Source organism: Polyodon spathula, chromosome 13, assembly GCF_017654505.1.
Source record: "Polyodon spathula isolate WHYD16114869_AA chromosome 13, ASM1765450v1, whole genome shotgun sequence".
NCBI classification, from domain to species: Eukaryota; Metazoa; Chordata; class Actinopteri; order Acipenseriformes; family Polyodontidae; genus Polyodon; species Polyodon spathula.
This window is the reverse complement of record NC_054546.1, coordinates 22045456-22066149: the sequence shown is the minus strand read 5'-3', so window position 1 is coordinate 22066149 and position 20694 is coordinate 22045456. Positions and strand designations below refer to the sequence as shown.

At 38.1% G+C, this 20694-nt stretch overlaps 1 protein-coding gene across 4 annotated transcripts in view; it reads left to right on the top strand.

Annotated features, from left to right (window-relative positions):
* The window catches only part of LOC121325603 (arginyl-tRNA--protein transferase 1), a 189102-nt gene that overhangs the window by 127804 nt on the left and 40604 nt on the right, over window positions 1-20694 (top strand). For all 4 annotated transcript variants that reach the window (XM_041268409.1, XM_041268407.1, XM_041268408.1 and 1 more), the window contains one exon: window positions 4877-4976. In XM_041268409.1, the coding sequence (XP_041124343.1) occupies window positions 4877-4976 (100 nt within the window). The remainder of the gene's footprint in view (window positions 1-4876; window positions 4977-20694) is intronic.

Here is a 20694-nt window from a genome sequence, read left to right as displayed (position 1 = left end):
AGCTTGCTATTTGTAGCAGTGATAACCCCTGTAATCGAATTCGAATCACCCTGCTATATTAACACCATAGTAATTAGCTATGTTAACAGATTTACAATGGCAGTCTTCGTTTGTTGATTTTTGCAGGTGTGTTTGTTTTCTGTGGAACAATCTGTGAAAGGCACACTTTACTGAGAGTCGTCACAAAAATAAGAAGCCCACCAAAGATAAAAATAACTACTAGGTCATCGTGACCTACAGATGAGATATCACAAACTATAAGTCTAGTGAACTTTGCCTTTATTAGCTGAAATATATTTCTACTTGGCTAGTTTATTCTAGTTTTGTGGATGCATGACTTACATCTACAGCTTCTCACATCAATTCTTGAATACAAAGTCAAAAACATTTAAAAAAAAACCCAAAAAACTTGGTTGATTAAACCATGTCATTAAAGTAAATCTATTAATAATATTTACTTAACTGTACAACATATACCAGAGCAAAACATTTAGTTTTGTGACTTCATATTTGCAGGGTTATATAACCCTGCAGTTCAGATCAATTAAATCGACTGTAATCTCTAAAGGGATGTTTAACTGAGCTCTGTCATTCTCCATCTATTCACTATTATTGTTTCTATTGTTGTTTTCATTATTTATTGCAACCATTCCAGCAAAAAAAAAGGTTATTGAAACAGATGGAAAATGAAATATTCCAAAAATGTTAATAGTGTCAAGTAACCCTTTACATTAAGTCCATTCGTAGTTTCGTCAAAATCCAACAACTGGATTCCAAGATATAACCCTTAGTTGCTCAGCTAATTCTTTCCTGCACTACAAAATCTGGATATCAAGATCCAGAGATACAGGCTTTAATTAGATGTAGGCCCCTACATTACCCAGAAAAACAGAAACAGTTTAATCCAAGTTCCCCAAGGTAACTCTAAATGAAATGGTGATGTATGGTATGATGTTCCAGACGCAGAACTTTATAACATGAAGAGTCTTACTAGGCACCTCATTCAAAAAATGGGGACCCTTATGCATTGATCGCAGCCGCCCACCCGTCTGCCAGTCTCCCATATTCTGCATGATGAACACGATAACTGTCTTGATTTTGTCTTCACCAAACCTTTATCATACACTCCTAGCTGGCCAGAAGCGTTTCAGATTGCAGTTGGGTATTATCTGCTGAACTCTCGATTTTATACAAATATTTTTAATCTTCAAATCCTGTGGGATTGTGAGGCCCCTCTGTATGTGCATGCCCTAGTTAAGTTTTTTTTTTTTGCATGTGTGAATAATTCTTGCGGTACAATATATCTGTTTTGACTTCAATTCCTAGAGACTTGATACCAGTCCCCACCCCCCCCCACATATTAAACTTGTTTATAAAAGGAAGTTGTGTGCCTTTGCCAGCATGTATAAATTCTGATTAATACAATCTGAGTAAATACAACCATTTTTGTTTCCAACTTTTAAAATCTGCTCAAGTCAGCAAAAATAACCCTCTTGTTCACAGACTCCTATCCAAAAGCAACACCCCCAAAATGTTTGTGGTGTGTCCACCAGGTCCTGCGCTCTCATAAAGACACAGTGGAGAGTCTCACATTATTTATATACTCTGGTTTTCGTTTGATAATTCACTGAGCCAGTTCAACTGTTTTTGTACCTGCTGCTTTTGAACCTTACAGCTGCGTTTACAGTACGGTCCCTTGATATCTACAGTTAGACAACTTACAATTAAAGGGGGAGACAAACTATTAGCTGTCTATGTTGCACACAAAGCACATTTCCAGTTTTTTTTTTTATTATTTTTTTTAGATTATTATTACTGGAAAATAATTTTTACAAAAAAAGTTTGTCCCACTCAAACATTTTTTATTTATTCAAAGAAAATCCAGCACTACTTTCAGTAGATTCCATTACAGCGCTGTCCCTTTAATTTACTGTAGACAGTTAGTAGAGTTCATTGAGGATAGAAGTAAAACTCTCTTTTACTCATACACGTGACAAAATAAAAATATATATCATATATATATATTATATATATATATATATATATATATATATATATATATATATATACATACACACACACACACACACACACACACACACACACACACACACAGCACTTAAAATACATAAAATAATACATGAAAATAAAGAGCCTTGACTGTACAGGACTGAACTTTGTGGCAAATCTAGTAAATTCTTCTGATTCAAGTATGACAAGGAAACTGAATGACCAGATCCAACCTGTCAGTAAATTTGAAACCTGTTTCATGACCCTCATTACAAAAATCAGAAAGTTAGCATACGTCCCGTGTACCTTAAGGTTACTGTGATCGAAACAAGCAGTCAAAACAAGGTGTTGTTTTTCTTTATCTTAAAGATTTGAATGGAAATGTTACTTGTATTGATTGATTACATTGTTATATTTGTATTTTATAAACGCAATAAAATTTTCACATATCAAGTTTTTTTTTTTTTAAATGTAATAGTATTATTAGTAGTAGGAGTCGTAGTAGGTAGTAGGCTTTTTTTTTGTACTTCTAGTAAGTATGAATAATGCATCAAGAGTCAAGTCCATCTTACATGCGAGTTCTTGTACTGTATCTCCATAGTCAGTGAAGGGGAATAGGAGCTCCAATTAGTCTTGTTTCCAGTACTGTCCTGTACACTTTACAAAACTTGTATGCCTCATTTGCACTTGATTAAATCAATGGGCTGTGTTTCCACATGCCTTTTTCCATCTCAGACACAGACATTCATTCTGCCATTTCATTTTTTGTACATGAGACATATGACTGTGTTCCATCTGATGTTTGGTTGTATTTTGTCTCTGTATTTTTATTTTCTCTTAAAACTTTATATCTGCATTAGTGTACTCCGTGAGGCATATATATAATATATATATATATATATATATATATATATATATATATATATATATATATATATATATATATATATATATATATATATATATATATATATATACCCTTTGTGCCAGTGTGCCACCCTTTATCAGATCATCTTCAAAATCAAATCGCTTCTCTATCATATGAATGGTAATCGCACTCTAAAACCTGATAGTGATTCATTCTGCTATTTTGGAGCAATTGATTTGCAAATTCCGTCTTAGGGGCTGTTGTAGTTTCCAAGTTTCAAGTCAGTACAACAGTCATTCCTGAGATACAGTGACAAGCAATACTGTACGTCAAGTTCTCTGGATGTTCTTGCAGTCTTGTACACATTCAACATTGACGTCAGTGCATTGCAGTTTTATTTTCTTGTTTGTGATTTGCCTTTTCCACAGGTCCCTTTTTAAAATAGTTTTTTTTTTTTTTTTTTTTTTTTTTTAAAAAGGTCCCCCAAAAGACAACAGTTTGAGAATCTTTGCCCTGTGTCTGGGACTTGAGATTTCAAAGGTATCTAACCTCGCTATCTCTCTATTTAATGTAGCAAACCATCTATCTGTAGTTTCTCTGTTCAATCTGTTCATTGATTTTTTAAAAACTAACAGATGCTGACAAATGGCAATTTAGAAGCACTAATAATTGACATAAGAATTAATGCTGGAAGTGATTGGCCCTAGCAGCATACAAAGACAGGCACATTCTGAAAGGCTAACATTTCTAAATTATTTTATTTTTCCCATCTTCCAAATAGCAAGAGCAATTACTGTAAAGTGCTCTGTTTGCCAACCACATGCATGTGATAGCCGGGGTAGAGGGGGGCCCTGCAGCCCAGCAGCCAGGCATTGTTCCAGGGAGGTAGTGGGCAGGTGGGCAGACGGGCAGACCTTGAAGCTGGTGGGGGCAGGGGGGATGGGGGTTGTAGTCCTGACTGGGTAGTGGAAACAAGCTGTAATGTAAACTTGTTCAGCTTGCCAGTCAAATACGTTTTGTGTTAAACCTCATCTGTTTTATTCTGTTGATTGCGGCATTCTGAACTTTACATGCAAAAGATTAAGGTTGACTTTATTTTTAATATACAGGGCGATTGTGAAGCCAGTTAAGTGAGCTGCATTTCCATCCATCTGCAAATAGCACCTCCTGGTTTTGAAAATTAATATTTTAGCATAATATTATATACAATAATAAACAAAAACTGTTTGGCTCTTGTGAATTTTCTCTTACTTAAACATTTTATTTATTTATTTTACTAGCGGTCTGGTTATTTTCCTGTCTCTTCAAACTTTACTGTTAAGTGAGTAATCGTCACAAACCTTACGTGTCAAGCATGTCAGTCAACACAGGAAACAAACTGTTGGTTACCAACAGCAAAGAACACGTTGAAGGGGTGGGGGGCTCTGTCCAGGTGAAATGACCACAGAAGTGCAACACTGTCTGAAAGCATGCATTGCAAGCTGAGATGTATTTACCAGTGTATTACCATCTACTCTAGTTCCCAATTGGAGAGCGTACTGGTAATAGGCAACGTAGCCGCACACAGTACTCTTATCTGCAGATGTGTGCATTTGCATGTGAATTGTTCAAGGAGTATCTCTCTCTTTCGCTCTCTCTCTCGATGCTTGCTTATTACATGAAAGATGGGAAGGGGAGCTAGAGCTTCGACTCAAGGCTGGGAAGCATGAATATCAACACAAACCCTGCTATGTTGGGGATAATAGCTTCTAGCATCAGCCTGGGGACTGGGTTTGTCAATAGATCCCTCCTGACCAGTCCCTCCCTCCCTACCCTCCTCATTCATATTCATTTTGCACTCTCTCCCTCCTTTGTTGCCGAGGCTGGGAATTTTGAAACCTACCCTTTCCGTCGGCCACAGTTTGGTAAGAGTTTGACCTAGTCATCATCCCTTCCCCCCCCCTTAGCACTGTTGAACTAGGTTGGAAATTAAGGCTCTTCTTTTGTGTTCTTTTCCAGGGAACTCGCTTTCACCAGGCAGCTTCACAAGAAAGCCCCCAGGCTGCGCTACTACTACATGGGGTTTTACATCCACTCCTGCCCAAAAATGAGATACAAGGTACTGCGGGTCACTTCTCTCTAAACAATCTCCTGAAACCTGTTTGCCGTTTACTACATAACATGGAGAAAGGAAATCATGCACTGTTACACTGCACTGCTAACAAAATAATTCCACTAAATCACACACTGTTTCTCTATACTGTACAAACAAAATAATTCTACTAAGTCACACACTGTTACAGTATACTGTGCAGACAAAATAATTCCACTAAATCACACACTGTTACTCTATACTGTACAAACAAAATAATTCCACTAAATCAAACACTGTTACACTATACTGTGCAGACAAAATAATTCCACTAAATCAAACACTGTTACACTATACTGTGCAGACAAAATAATTCCACTAAATCAAACACTGTTACACTATACTGTGCAGACAAAATAATTCCACTAAATCACACACTGTTACACTATACTGTGCGAACAAAATAATTCCACTAAATCAAACACTATTACACTAAGACTGTGCGAACAAAGTAATTCCACTAAATCACTGTGATATTGTCAATCTCACATTTTCCTCTATGAACAGTACACACACACACACACACACACACACGTTATGCTCAAAATCTTTTAAAACAACTAGAGTACATTTAGTCCTTAAACCAAGTGCTGCTTTTGCAATGTCTACTGTGCTGGGAACGCAGATATCTCTGACCTAACACACTATTATTTACAATAAAAGTTAATTTAGTCACTTGTAATGTTTCAATCTACTATATACACACAGTGGATAATGCTGCACTATGCATTAGAAACCTTAAATAGATGTGCGCACACACACAGCTGATAATGCTGCTCTACACACTGAATACTCGCCACCATTTCCCTTTTATGAATTCACATTACATACCGAGTTAGAAACACTAGCCCTGCACCTAGTCCCAAGTTTCTGAACTTCCCTTGTTTAGGTATATTGTTGAAGTGACCTGGAATATGATCAATCAGGCCGCTGCTAAATATTAACTGATTGTACTTATCACAGCATAAATAAGTCTTATCTGAGTCTGTAGCTTTACTATTGGAAGTCATTCAGCTATAGGGGAATAACAATTTCTTTGTCAGAGGTCTGATTGCTCAAACTCCTGGCTCCTGATCATTTCAATAATAGACTTCATTGAGTGGAAGTCTGAAACCGAGGACTGAGTGTAGAAGGACTAGTGTGTGTTTGTGTTTAAGCAGGTGCCGTGGTGCTGAGTTACAGTTCAGTATGACTAAGATACACTGTAGGGATTCAATCAAAGTTCTATATTTCCTCCACAACCAATTAAATGGTGAAAGCCAGGGCATGGTCCTGATTCTCAGTTCCCTAAAACCCATTATCAGCAGTATTTGTTGTATTTGAAATTGGATGTGGAGTAGCATATCATTTTGATTTGCAGAATCCCATCTCTTTTACCTTATTACATTGGGAAAGAAATGCTTTGCAGGCAAAGTCCTGATTATCTTGTGAAAAGTATTTAAATTGATAATAAGATCTGTCATATTGCTGGAGGGAATTTTAAACTGAATTACAAAAACAGCTGCAACATAACTTACATTGGTTTGAGACATTGTTTTACCAGTAATGATAATGCAGATAAAGTAAAAATCACAAGAGCAGGTAACTGTAAGAATAGCCGTTATAATCTTCAGGCAAGGCAAGGAGAGTGGTTGTCTTTCCAACACTATTTTTAATGTTTGTATAAATTATTTATTTATTAAGTGCAATAGAAGTTAACTAGATAAGCATCCAAAAAGCACATTGACAGAAAAGGCTTTCTTAAAAAATATGTGTTTTTTATTTCACTGTTCCCTTACCTTTTGACCTATTACATGTGTAATGTAGGCTGGATCAGCAAAGTGTCTTTATATTATATTATAATACACTGCTGGCTCTTACTTCTATCTACAACAGACAACTAGAACTGCAGAGCAGCTCCTGAGCTCAGAAACTCAGACACATTTGAGTAATTGCAATTAGAGCCAATCAAAATGTTTATTGACATGGTTGATGGGGAAAGCCAGAGAGAGGAGAGAAAGAAATGAAACAGAAAGAGCAATTCCAGTAAAGAAAAATATCTGTATTGAAACAAATACAAATTTAAACTTTTTTTTTTTTTAATTCAGTAAGTTCAGTGCTAGATTATAGTGTATTTAATGCTGTTTTCTTCAGTTCCATAATGAACTATATAGAACTGGGAAATAGTACTGGTTGTTTTTTTTTTCTTCTTTTTAGTTCCTCCATGAGTGGGGGAAAAAAAAAGGAATTAAATTATTTTATAATTGACACAAAGCCTCCTGATACTGAACTTCTAAAAACCTCATCGATTTCAGGAACCTTGAACTGAAGCAGCCTGCATGGAAAGAAGTAATAGAAATGCCATCAGGGGAGGCAGGCTGCAGCAGTGATTGGTAGCTGAGTGAGAGGTCAGAGGCAGAGCCCCACATTGAGGGGAGAGGGGGGGGCTATGTATATCTGTGCCAGACAGACCTGAGGCTCACAGGATAACAAAGCTTGTTGTCAGCATCCAATTTTCACAGCTTGCACTTCCTGTAGCTGCTGTTTGAGATGATTGAGGCAGCCTCTCCCTCCCAGCTCCGCAGCTGGGCCAGAACAGACACTTGATAATAAAGAGGATGCATGGAAACGCTCACTGTTCTGCCACCACACGCTGAATCATAGAGTAGGCAGGAGAGAGCCTGTCCATTGTGCACCCCCACTGCCTCTGCAGAGCACCACACAGGGGCTCTGAATAAACAGGGCAATCAAGCTGTCACTGGAATGGCATTGTACAGCTCTAAAGGGCTGAATGGATGCCTTTTGTTTGTGTTTAAAATAGACAGAGAGCTGTGCACAGGCCTAATTTTGGATCCTGGGCACTGAATTTTATTGCTGGTGAAGGATAATGCTGTATTTATTGAACACTTGACAGTTCACTCCCTCCCTCCCTTTTTATTTTTATGGCCATTGGTGCCAGGAAGTATTCATATAGTCATCACTGTGTTGTCTGTGACCACCAGCAGCGCTACTGAAATAAATTGAGTAGACTTGGTAGAAAGGTTATTGAAAAGCATTGGAGTTTCTAAAATGATCACATTTAATTACTAGAAAGCACTGGCTATCTGACTTCTTACAGTTGATAAAAAGAAGAACCTTGAACAGTAAAGTCCGTTCTAATGCTGTAAATCTACATTTAATATTTTTAAAATGTGGAAACCACTTGTGTAAAGGGACCTCTGTAATTTACTCTTGTATTAAGAGTTTACGTTGATGTTCAGCACTCAGTTACATGGAGGGTTCCGTGTTCAACAAGACATATTTTGTTCAGCGTTTAGTGAAATGCTGTCCCTTCAGATATTTAGAGCATTTCACAAATGTACTCATTATTAATCACCAGGGATTCAAATAAGAGTTCTGCAGGTTCGCATTTGATCTAGAATTTAATCGTAAGTGGAAATGCAGACCACGAATTGGTGGAAAAAAGAGTTGACAATCCTTATGCCACAGTAAGAGAATACTTCTATTTTAAGTATATTTGAATGTTTTTTTTCTATATAAAGTGAACTTTTTAAAGTGCTCCCAAAGCAAGCAACAGTCATGACATCCCATAAATACCACTACCGTAGTATAGATTGCATGATTGCCTATCAACCAGAGTACAGTCGATGGCTATCCCACTCATTAGACACAGATAAGACAGGGTAAAGCAGAGCTGAGTTTGAGACTTAAATAAATCCCCATCATGAAAAATGGAACTTAATAGTAGCCTGTTTTGATATCGTACCATTAAGATGTTTAAACACCCATCTGCACTTTCAAAACACTTTTACCAGTTGTGGGATCAAACCTACTGCTACAGAACAAACTATTGTTAGTGCAGGCTACATGGCTGTCAAAGGTGAATCCCTTCGATTGACTCCTGTGAATAGGCAGGAAGTGGAGTACGGTATATCAGTAGACATGCCCTACTGAGAACGTAAGGTGCTGTATGGGGGAAAGCGTTAAAGCAGGCATGTTTAAGTGCCTTGTGCCAAAGGAGTGCAATTTAGTTATAGTTTTTAAGGCTTTCTAAACATACATCCTTGCTCATCCTCTGGAGTTTAGTTTCAAAATTCAGGAAGCAGAATGAGCTACCAGTAATTCAATTTAACCTGGAGCTCTGGCCTCCGCTCAAACCCCAGAGTAAAAAGCATCACATTACGTTTTTTTTTTTTACCAAAATCTAGGCATATATGGTGGAGCCTGTCTGTCTGTCTGTCTGTATTTAAGTACATAAATTTCAGTGTATATGTCACAGTGTAATGTGTGTTTAGAGGTCAACTTACTAGATTCTGATGAAACTTGGTTTGGTGTTTCTTTAGCATTGATATTATCAGAATCTGTGAATATAAGGAGATACCTGTTTTACGTAAATCTAAATGTCACATTTTCCATTATAATTCTGCTGTTATTTCCTTTGTAGCCTGGCTGTTAAAGGTACAATTTTCCAAGATTTTACATTTCAGTGCCATAGCATTAAAGGTTGCTGCTGCTGTCCTGTGCTGTCTGTCAATAGAGTTTGATTATTATAAAGAATTCATGAAATTAGTTTGTTTGAGGGCTAAACGATAATTATTTAAAGGTTTTGTACTCCATTGAATAGTCATTCAGTTTCTAACTTAATCAAATTAGTTGTTTTGTTTTTAAAAGGTAGCTGATACCTCACTGTACAGAGACAGAGCCTCTTTGATAGGTCTCTGTAGATAGGAATGTTTATACAAGGTGTTATTATTAAAGCTGGCTTTACATTGCCGTCAATGGGAGCAATTCGGGACTGTGAAGATATGATACACCCATTACAGGCTGTGATACGATATGGATCACAATACATGTAATGGTCCTGAGGGGCTACTTGTTTGATGCACAATAAGATCATAGGATCATTTTAATTATGGACTATTCTGTTAAGTGATAGAGGGAGTGTTTATTCGTAACATCTGTAAAACACAGTTCTTCTTCATCCAAGAACCACTTTGTGAACTACAGTGAGCTCTGCTGTGCTTTTGGTCTTTTATCACTATACAAACACCACATACCTCTGTTGTGATTCAATATATCATGTGAAGTATCACGATTCATTGATACACAGTGAATAATTACACCCGTTCTTAAAAGAAAGTTTCCACTCAGGTCACAACAATCCAAGTGTCTGGTTGATAACTGTATTTGCTTCATTCATGCATGTATACAATAGGCCGATTTAGTTGTTGCTGATAACAGCTTTCAGGCATTTGCTGTACCTACCCTCTCAGTGTGTTACCCTCAATTACAGGTGTTCAGGCTCTTGTTCAGCTTGGTGTTGAGAGGAGTATTTGGTCCCTCTCTTTGTGGTGGCCTCTGATAACACATAATGACAGCTCTGGATAATCCTGCAGATCAGCCTCTGCAATGATAACTCGTAGCGCAGTGTTCTTCTGAATGTCTGTCTCAGTCATGTAAACTTGGTATTTAGCGGGATTTCATAGACTGGACAACATCTTGTAAATAGGAACTAGAACAAAGATAATTATATAAAAGTCTTTGCTTGTTTCAGTGGTAGCATTCTATCTGCTGTTTCGTGAGAAAACTGATTGCATGTGACTTCTGCATAAGATGCATTGCATGGGGCCAGGATGTAAAGAAGCTCAGATGAGCTCAGGTGTGACAAGTTCAGTACAGAAATAAGCATAGTGTTGTTTTCACTGCTTTACTGAGTTTATTTTACAATAATCAAAGGTAGTGCTGCACAAACCAATTATTCAGATGTTTAGATCAAGCTCACCACAGGTTAGGGTCAATGGTGTTGATTGGGCTAATTTACCATTCCAAGTGATACAAGTGAAGAAACAGCTGTTCTCCATAGATTCAAAGAAAAGCAATCACCACAAATCCAAGCAGCTATTTCTTCATTTGGATAGCCCAATCATTCAATTAATCTTTATTTTATATACAGTGGTTTTCAAAAGTATTCACCTCATTGCTGTGGGCGGCAATGTGCGGCAATGTTGCCAGTATCCAGGCTGCTACTGGCCTTCAGCCCCCCTCTTGGGCAGGGACATAGCGGGTCAGCAGGTCGTGGAGGTTCTCGGGACCTGTATGATGAAGGGCATTGTAGGTGAACAGGAGAGTTTTGAAAATAATTCTGAACTTTATAGGTAGCCAGTACAGCTGGGCGAGACAGCAGGTGATGTGATCATGTTTTCTACATCTGGTAAGGATCATGGCAGCGGCATTCTGGACTAGCTGCAGTCGGTTTATGGAGCGTGCTGGGAGACCATCATATAGAGAGTTGCAGTAGTCGAGTCGAGAGGAGGCAAATGCATGACAAAATATCTCTTCATCTGAGGGGAAGGTAGGGAGGGACTTTGGAGATGTTTCGAAGATGGTAGAAGGAAGATTTGACCGTGAAGGAGATGTGGGCATCACCACTGTGTCCAGCATAGAAAACAGACTAAATGCATCCAGATAGGTACGAGAACATCCAAGAGAGACAGGTTCCAGAGATCCAAACATACTTCTGAAGGTGGTCAAGAAGAATGCCATGATCTATGGTGTCAAAAGCAGCTCTTATGTCAAGGATGAAAAGCACAGAGGGAGCACCAGCATCAGCATTGAGCAGGAGATTATTCACAATCCGTAGCAGTGCAGTTTCAGTAATATAATGCGGCCAGAAACCAGACTGTAGAGACCCTCAACTGATTTTCAGCACGTAGGTTATGTGGAGAGTTCGAGCCCAATAATTGAGTAATCAGTTTGTGCAGCACTAATGCAAGGCCACCCAGTTGCCACAGGTAGAGCTAATTCCAAAAACATATTACCCTACAGAGGAATCTCTCTACCATTCATTTACGTTGGGACTCCAGACCCTGATCCCATTTACAGCTCAGCTGGACTCGGTGTGACTGATATTGTAGAGATCAGAATTGGAGCAGAAGCATCTCTTAACTGACTTCTTAAAAATAAATCCCAGGACCTTGAAGAGTAAGGAGCTCCAATGTATTAGTATTCAGTTGCTGCTCTTTAGTTCTAGTAGCCTGCCATAGACATGTGTATTGTACGCTAGATCAACCAGTGTCTTTATAACAGTAAGAGCCAGCACCATCTAGTGATATTCCACTTTGAAATCTAGTTACCTTTGGTTTTGCTTGCAATACATTGTTATGCACTAGATGGTGCTGGAGCGTACTTGTATGAAGACTAATTTAACCTATAATACATACGTCTATGGCACACATATGGAATTGAAGAGCCGCTCCTGAACTCAAAGAACCTTAACACAGACTTTAAAAAAAAGACAGTGTTTGAATAAATTGCATAAGAAGCACTGAGAATGATTGCAAACATGCAATCAGAGCGTTATTATCCCTTTGGAAAGGAGACTGTAAAGCATTGTCACACACTGTTTTAACTAAACGGTATTGTTTAGACCCCTATGTATATTTTTTAAAATTAAGAATACTGAATCTTTGTATGTTTTAAGCACTAGAAAATTGGGAATTGAATGACTGGTTATTTTACTGTATTGACGATTTGCCTTTAATACTCTACTGCTTTTTAAATTAAACATTCAAATTTTGGACTATGTGACTCATGACACTTTTGAGGCTCAGTTATTTTAAACACTACATCAGTGCACTTTTACATACAGACAGATGCACGGGAACGATCCATTTACTTATGTTTTCATTTCCATTAAAAGCATTAGGAAGAAATTCTGCCTCTAGCTGCTTGTGTTTCCGGGTCTAATGTCTAATCATGACAGTGTTTAGCATTGGGTCTGAACAGTGAAAATGAACTTCCTGTGTTGTGTTAATGTGTTGTAACCCTGCTGGATGAATGTATCCTGTTCGGTCTGCTGCAGATATTATCCTGGGGTGAGTCCCTGCTACAGCAACAGTAAAAAGAGAAATGCACAGACTATACAGCACCATCTTGCAAAGTCACTTTTTATTAATTGGCAGAGTCAACCATAAACCTTATACAACCTTAACAGCAACAAAAATATAGACCTAGCACATGGTTTTGGGGCTTGTCTGTCCATTGGTAATGTACCTCTGTCAGACAGTTTCTCTGTAGGACAGCATATCCGTTAGTGCTGTTCTGCACAGAGGTTCCTTTACTTTATGTACATACATACTTACCTGTGTCGCACTTTTTTTCCTACACATTTTTCACTTCTCTAAAACTTATCAGACTTTGTTATAGCATTCTGTAACTCAAGTTTCTGAGGGTATGGGGATATATGGAGAAACCTATTTGTCTATGAAGGGTGGTGGTATTTAATGGTTATTACCTTTTAGAAGTGATCAACAAGCCTTGATTTTTCCATTGCTGTAAATGCTGAACCTGGTTAAAGTAATCGTATTTCACGTACCCCATTAACAGGAATCCAGCTGCGGTGTTTCTCATGTCTCTTTGAGTGGTTCAAGATTTTCCCGTGGTCGTAGCTAAACTAACCTGAAGCACTAAGTCTCGAGACGGATGGGAGTGCCATGATGTTTTTTTCTCTGAGGTGTTTTGACTGAACTCCTGTATCCAGACTAATACGAAGGCCAAAGTAAATTAAATCATTTAAAGGAAGTTATTTTCATTGGGGGGGCTTTCGTGTCAAGGCAGTGATACAAGAGAGACGTGAGGCACGGAAAAGGGTTGAGAAAAAGCCAGCAAGGAAACAAAAGGGCGATTCATTGTGGATTAGTCTATCTCGAGGTTAAACATAGATTTAGTCTGATTCGGGAAAACTGAAAGTTAGATTGTTACACATTATTTTACAAATATCTAGAGAACCGCTTTTCCAATGGTGGTGAACCCTGGTGTAGATATTCCTAAGCACAAGTTATTGAGATCAGAATGTGCCATCCCTCCATCCACACATAGATCCGTCACATGGATATTTTCACAAATATCAACAGACTTTCTATACCACTGTGATGCTACTTGTAAAGTATCACAATCTTGGAATCAATGCAGTGCCTGTCACACTTCAATCTTTTTACCTATCCATATTCTAGATGTTCAGTAGGCCATGTGGGAGCAACAGAACACAGAACCACTCAAAATTATTGCAAGCACTATAAAATGGTAAAGTAAAAAGCTATGAATTATATTTTCAGCTAGTTCTTCTTTTAAAAAGGGATTTTTAAAGTTCAGTATCCCTTGAAAGCATTATCTCACTATCTGCACATATCTTTGTCTTGTAATGCTTTATGGTTGCCCTAACCCCTTCATGTGCTTCATATATTCTCCCTCAGTCTGCTTAAGCTCCAAGCTCTACATACACTTTAACTCCCCTAATAAAAAACATCCGCGCGCGTGTTTGTAGACCTTTAATCACTGAACTCCTGACGCATTTCAGCCTTCCAAGCTTGAAATAAACACGCAGGTCCAGGGATTGAGTTTAACTCAGGAGCCGCTTAATCCAGCTCTCCAGCCCCGCTGCAGACTGTCGGCTGGGCTGGATCTCACTGCCGCTGTGCTAACTTGTTATTAGAAAGTGCTGAGACTGTTTGAATTAGCGGATCAGCAAGACCTCATTAATCAGTGGCCCCGGGTGTGAGTGGAAATCTCTTTTTAAACAAAGCCAGCTAGGATCTAATTCATGCTTTTAGTGTCAGGGGCTGGAAGTCACACAGAGGTGGAGATGTATGTAGTTATGCAACACTTTCTCTTTCTGAGTTTTTTTTTTTTTTTTTTTGTAGCTAATATGTGGTTTAAATTTATGAGCACAAGATGGGCTAATGTATTATCCAAATGTTCAACAGAGAAGCCATTCAGTCTGAGTTCTTCATGAACGGGCCAGTAACTGTTTCTTACCTCTCATTACCTCTCTGATTTCTTTATCCTGCATTATCTAATTCAATCAGAGGAAGCGAATACAGTTTATTGAGAAGCAGAGGTTCAGTAGGTTGTAGAACGGTAATTTGCTGGCATGGGTGATGGATACACACATACAGTGATCCCCCTTTATAATGCTGTAGTCGGGTGCCATATTTAAAGCACTGTGCAGTTTGTGTAATGTAGTATGTGGCCAGTGGGAGCCGTGAACATATTGCCTTATAGTATAAGGGCCGGCCTTATAACGAGGGTGCACAGCACATGCATACATACAGACATAAATACATTTACAGAGGATTGATATGGAGCTGAGCTCAGCTTCAGTTATCATCTGAACAACAGATCTTTGTGGTCTTGAAAGTTGGTGTATTTAATATACACATTCAGCTAAAAAATAAATAAATAAATAAAAACTTGTTGTACTCCTTGTATATGGACCAGCACAGCATATCCTGTTCTACAGACAAAGATATGATGTGCTTTCAAGGGGTTCATGAAAGCATTATAGTCTGTAATAAACAGCAAGGACATACATGTTGGCCTGTACTACTACCTTTGTATGCATTCTCTGTAGCATTCTCCCGGTAAGTATGAATTCCTGCGTCCTGGTCTGGCCAGTGTATTCCATACCTTTCCTCTTTTCTTTGTGCTCAGTGGCCTCCAGAAGTCTGCCTATATGACGCCTGCTGCAAAGTTATGAGGGTAATTTAACTAGCACTGTCGAAAAGAGCTGCCAGCAAGATGAATTGAGGAGCACAGCGTGCCGAGACAAACAGCCCTTGTAATGATACACAGGGGAGACATTAATCCAGAGTAATTTGTGATCTTCTGCAGCCAAAGAAAGAAACGTCTCTTAACCCTGTGTTTTGAGGATTTTATCTAAAGCAGTTCATGCACAAAGCGCTCTCCACTAAAACACTTGTGATCTCTTAATACTTTAGGGAGTATTGTATTATTAGTTAATGGCCAATTATTTCCAATGTTCTGTTTTTGTGTACAGGTATTAATGACGAAACGTGTTACATATATAAGAAGAGGCATGTTCAGCTGTCATTAATTGAAAAATGCAGCATTTCAAAAATCTAACATGAAATACTATACTACTATTATGGCTTTCAGTAGCAATATTATTTTGTAGTTTCTTTGATTACATAATGTTAAATAGCTTATCTAAATTATGTTCATGTGTTTTTTTTTTTGTCTCAAATCTAAAATTGTAGGTGACAATAACTGTACCAACTAGTGGACACAAAGTACTGTTTAATAACTCTGTAAGGAATCCTGCACAATAAATGACTGCGCAGAGTGGATTGTGAGCTGGGTTCTGCTGTACTTCCAAGTGCTTCTCAATTCAGTACATGTTTCATGCACCCAAGGGAAGCTCTCAGGATCATGTTGGTGAGACACCATGAAGTGAGGCTTTTTGCCAAGCCATGTCTCAATACTCCAGCAGATATCAATGGAGGCTTGTGTTATCACAGGAAACAAAGCCGTTTATGCAGCACATTCATGCAGAGATTATGACTAGAAAGACATGAAGCATGCTTTAATCACTAACAGCGTTCAGGCATGTAGATTCAATGTTACCGGCGTAACGGGACATTATTGCTGAAATTTTGTTTTTTATAGTGCATTTCTTTGACACAGCTAAGCCTTGTATAAACTAAAAATAATTAGCTTCAAATTCCATTTTCTTTTTGTTTTACTGTTTCAGTTGTGCTTGCAAGTTGTTCTATTTGCAATTATTCAAATACTGTGTTTTTTGTTTTTTAAGGTGCTTTGATAATGAATACCTGTTCTTCAGTTCAAGTTTCTAGGCCCACCGGTCTTCATTAAAGTATGCGCCAGCACCATCTAGTGCACAGCAGTGTATTACCAGCAAAATATAAATAACCTTGATTCCAATTGGAAGATGGCACTAGCTATTAAAGAAAAAAAAGAAAAGAAAAACAGTATTTGAGTAATAGGATCCAACCAGAATTATTTTATGTGATTAAATCATAAAAAGCAAAAAGATTTGTTTATTGTCTGTGTGGATCACATAGAGAGTACAGGCGTGCATTTCTCCTGATTTAAACAATGCCGCAGAACAATCCACTCCAGCTGTTTCCACTGTAAAAAGAGCTGTGTTTCTAATGTTACCCGGCTTCTCCTGAACAATAAAGGATTTACATTTGAAGTCTCTGGAAATGGACGCTTGTATTTTCCCAAACTAGTTGCAGTCTCTAAACTGGGGGATTGGATTACTGCTTGTACTCTTATAGACCCACAACAGAGGAAACCACTCCAGCCACTATAACATCCTGATTGCATTCCTCACAGAGCAACCACTGGGCACACAGTGGGGCATGGTTTAGTTTTTGCTGAACACAAAGCCAACACAACCCTTATTAAGGTTCCCCACAGTAGAAGTGTAGCAAAGTGTAGTTAAGCACAGTGAAATCATGGTAAAGCCTAAGTGTGCATTTTAAAGACCTGCGAGGTATGGTAAAGCATATTGATAAACATGGCAAACCAGGGTAAACTATGGTAAATGCATAGTGCCGGTACTGTGGAACCATAGCAAAAACATGGGAAAACTGCAAAGATACAACACTAAACTTTTATTTAAAAAATGTGTGTTAATCACTACAAGACGCAGCAAACCTTAGCAGATCATTTTCATATACCCAGTCAGGAGAAAAATGTAGACAATGTTATGTTCGGTTTTACAATTAAGTAGAATTTCTTGTCTCTTTCCTGCAATCTTCCTTCATTCAGCTTTGTGTGAAATTAACTGTTTTATCAGACAGTGGATGGGATTTTTGACAGCTCTGTTTCTTTATGTCCCTCAACGGTATTTTTAGGTGTGAGGACAGAAAGACCCCCCACAACAATCTTAATAAAACTCTTTGTGTGTACCTCCAGGGTGCATTGCTTTTGACATGCAGACCACAGTTTTGACCTGCTGGGATTGAATTTTTTAATCTCAAGGGGTTAATATGAATATACAATGCCTATAGAAAGTCTACACCCCCTTTCAAAATTTTCAGCTTTTGTTGCCTTATAGCCTGGAATTAAAATGCATATATATATATATATATATATATATATATATATATATATATATATATATATATATATATATATATATATATATATATATATATATATATATACACGCACACACACACACACACACACAGTGCCTTGCAAAAGTATTCAGACCTCCTGACCAATTCTCTCATGTTACTGAATTACAAATGGTACATTGAAATTACATTCTGTTCGATTTTTTTTTTTTTTTTTTTTAAATCAGTTATTGTAAGGTGACATTGGTTTTATGTTGGGAAATATTTTTAAGAAAAATAAAAAAAACTGAAATATCTTGCTTGCATAAGTATTCAACCCCCACACATTTATATTTGGTAGAGCCACCTTTCGTTGCAAGAACAGCTTTAAGTCTTTTGGGGTAAGTATGTACCAGCTTTGCACACAGTGTCGGAGTGATTTTGGCCCATTCTTCTTGGCAGATTTGCTCCAGGTTGTTCAGGTTGGTTGGACGACGCTTGTGGACCGCAATTTTCAAATAGTGCCACAGATTCTCAATGGGATTGAGATCAGGACTTTGACTGGGCCACTGTAGGACATTCACTTTTTTGTTCTTGAGCCACTCCAATGTTGCTTTGGCCTTGTACTTGGGATCATTGTCCTGCTGAAAGGTGAATTTCCTCCCAAGCGTCAGTTTTTTAGCGGACTGAAGCAGATTCTCTTGCAGTATTTTCCTGTATTTTGCTACATCCATTCTTCCTTCAGTTGTAACAAGATGCCCAGTCCCTCCTGATGAGAAGCATCCCCACAGAATGATGCTGCCACCACCATACTTCACTGTAGGGATGGTGTGTCTTGAGGCATGGGCAGTGTTAGGTTTGCGCCACACATAGCGCTTTGAGTTTTGGCCAAAAAGCTCTATCTTGGTCTCATCTGACCACAAAACCTTTTCCCACATCGCAGCTGGGTCACTCTCATGCTTTCTGGCGAACTCCAGACATGCTTTCAGATGGTACTTTTTGAGGAACGGCTTCTTTCTTGTCACCCTCCCATACAGGCCAGTGTTATGCAGAGCTCTTGATATGGTTGACTGGTGAACCATTACTCCACTCCCAGCCACTGAACTCTGTAGCTCCTTCAAAGTGATTGTTGGCCTCTCTGTGGCTTCTCTCACAAGTCTCCATCTTGTTTGAGCGCTGAGTTTTGAGGGACGGCCTTTTCTTGGCAGTGCCTGGGTGGTGTGATGCAGCTTCCACTTCCTGATTATTGATCCAACTGTGCTCACTGGGATATCCAAACACTTGGATATTATTTTGTACCCTTTCCCGAATCTATGCATTTGTATTACTTTATCTCTAACTTCTGTAGAATGCTCTTTGGTCTTTCTTTTCCGTCAGATTCACAGCCTTACCAATGATCCTTCAACAGCAGGGTTTTTATCCAGAAAATGTGACAGCAACTTTAGTGGTTCACAGGTGGAGGCCAATGGTAAGGTAATTGTGTCCTCGTTAGGGCAATTTCTTTCATCAGTGCAAACTGGGAGCTTCCACAGCACAGGGGTTGAATACTTATGCAAGCAAGATATTTCAGTTTTTTTTTTTTTTTTTCTTAAAAATATTTCCCAGCATAAAACCAATGTCACCTTACAATAATTGATTTTGAGTTTCAGTGTTTTAAAATAAAATATCAAACAGAACGAAATTTCAATGTACCATTTGTAATCCGGTAATATGAGAGAATTGGTCAGGAGTCTGAATACTTTTGCAAGGCCCTGTGTGTGTGTGTATATATATAAAATATATAATTTTTTTTTCATTTATCTTATCATCCTACCCCACAACTTCTAAGTGAAAAAAATATTCTAGAAATCTGTAGAAAATTAATTAAAAGTGACCCAAAGCACACAGCCAAAGCTACACTGAAGTGGCTAAGGAACAAAAAGGTAAATATCCTTCAGTGGCCCAGTCAGATCCCCGACCTAAATCCAATCGAAAATTTATGGCGTGACTTGAAGATTGCTGTCCATCAATGCTCCCCAAGGAACTTGACAGAGCTTGAAGAGTTTTGTAAAGGAGAATGGTCAAATATTGCCAACTCTAGGTGTGCAAAGTTGGTAGAGACCTATTATAACAGACTAACAGCTGTAATTGCTGTCAAAGGTGCGTCTACCAAATATTAACTCAGGGGGGTGGAGACTTATCCAATTATGATCTTTCAATTTTGTATTTTTAATATATAATTTTTTTTTCTCAATAAAAACTTTTTTCCCCTTAACAGTGTAGAGTGTGGTGTGTAGATAAGTAGAAAAAATCTACAAAATGTGAAAAAAGTTCAAGGGTGTGTAGTCTTTCTATAGGCACTGTTGGTGAAACAGCTTGCAAAATCCATCCTTATACATTATAAAGAGTTCCTTATCACTTCCGTTGGGAGAGATTGCATTCATTTGCTATTCTTTACTGCTGTTCCAGTTCTCCGGTTCATATTGTTCTTTCCCATATAATTCATCACACTTGGATTGCAATATGTATTAGATTTAAACACAGTGCACCTGGCTATCTTGTTCCAACAGCACAGTCTGATTGCTAATGGGTGGGTTCAGACCCACTGTTTAATTTGGAGTCTGTCTGACCTTTGTGCAAACACTGTACCTGCTTCAGTTTTGTAAGTCCAGACAGGTAAAAAAAAAAATAAAAAAAATGTCAAGGGTTTGTTTGAGATAATAACTGAAATGGGGGATAAAACAAATCCCATGCATGATAAATACAAACACTATTGTTCATATCACATGTTATTAACCCTCAATTGGTTTCAGACAAAAGGCTTAAATCAAGGTCAGACATTT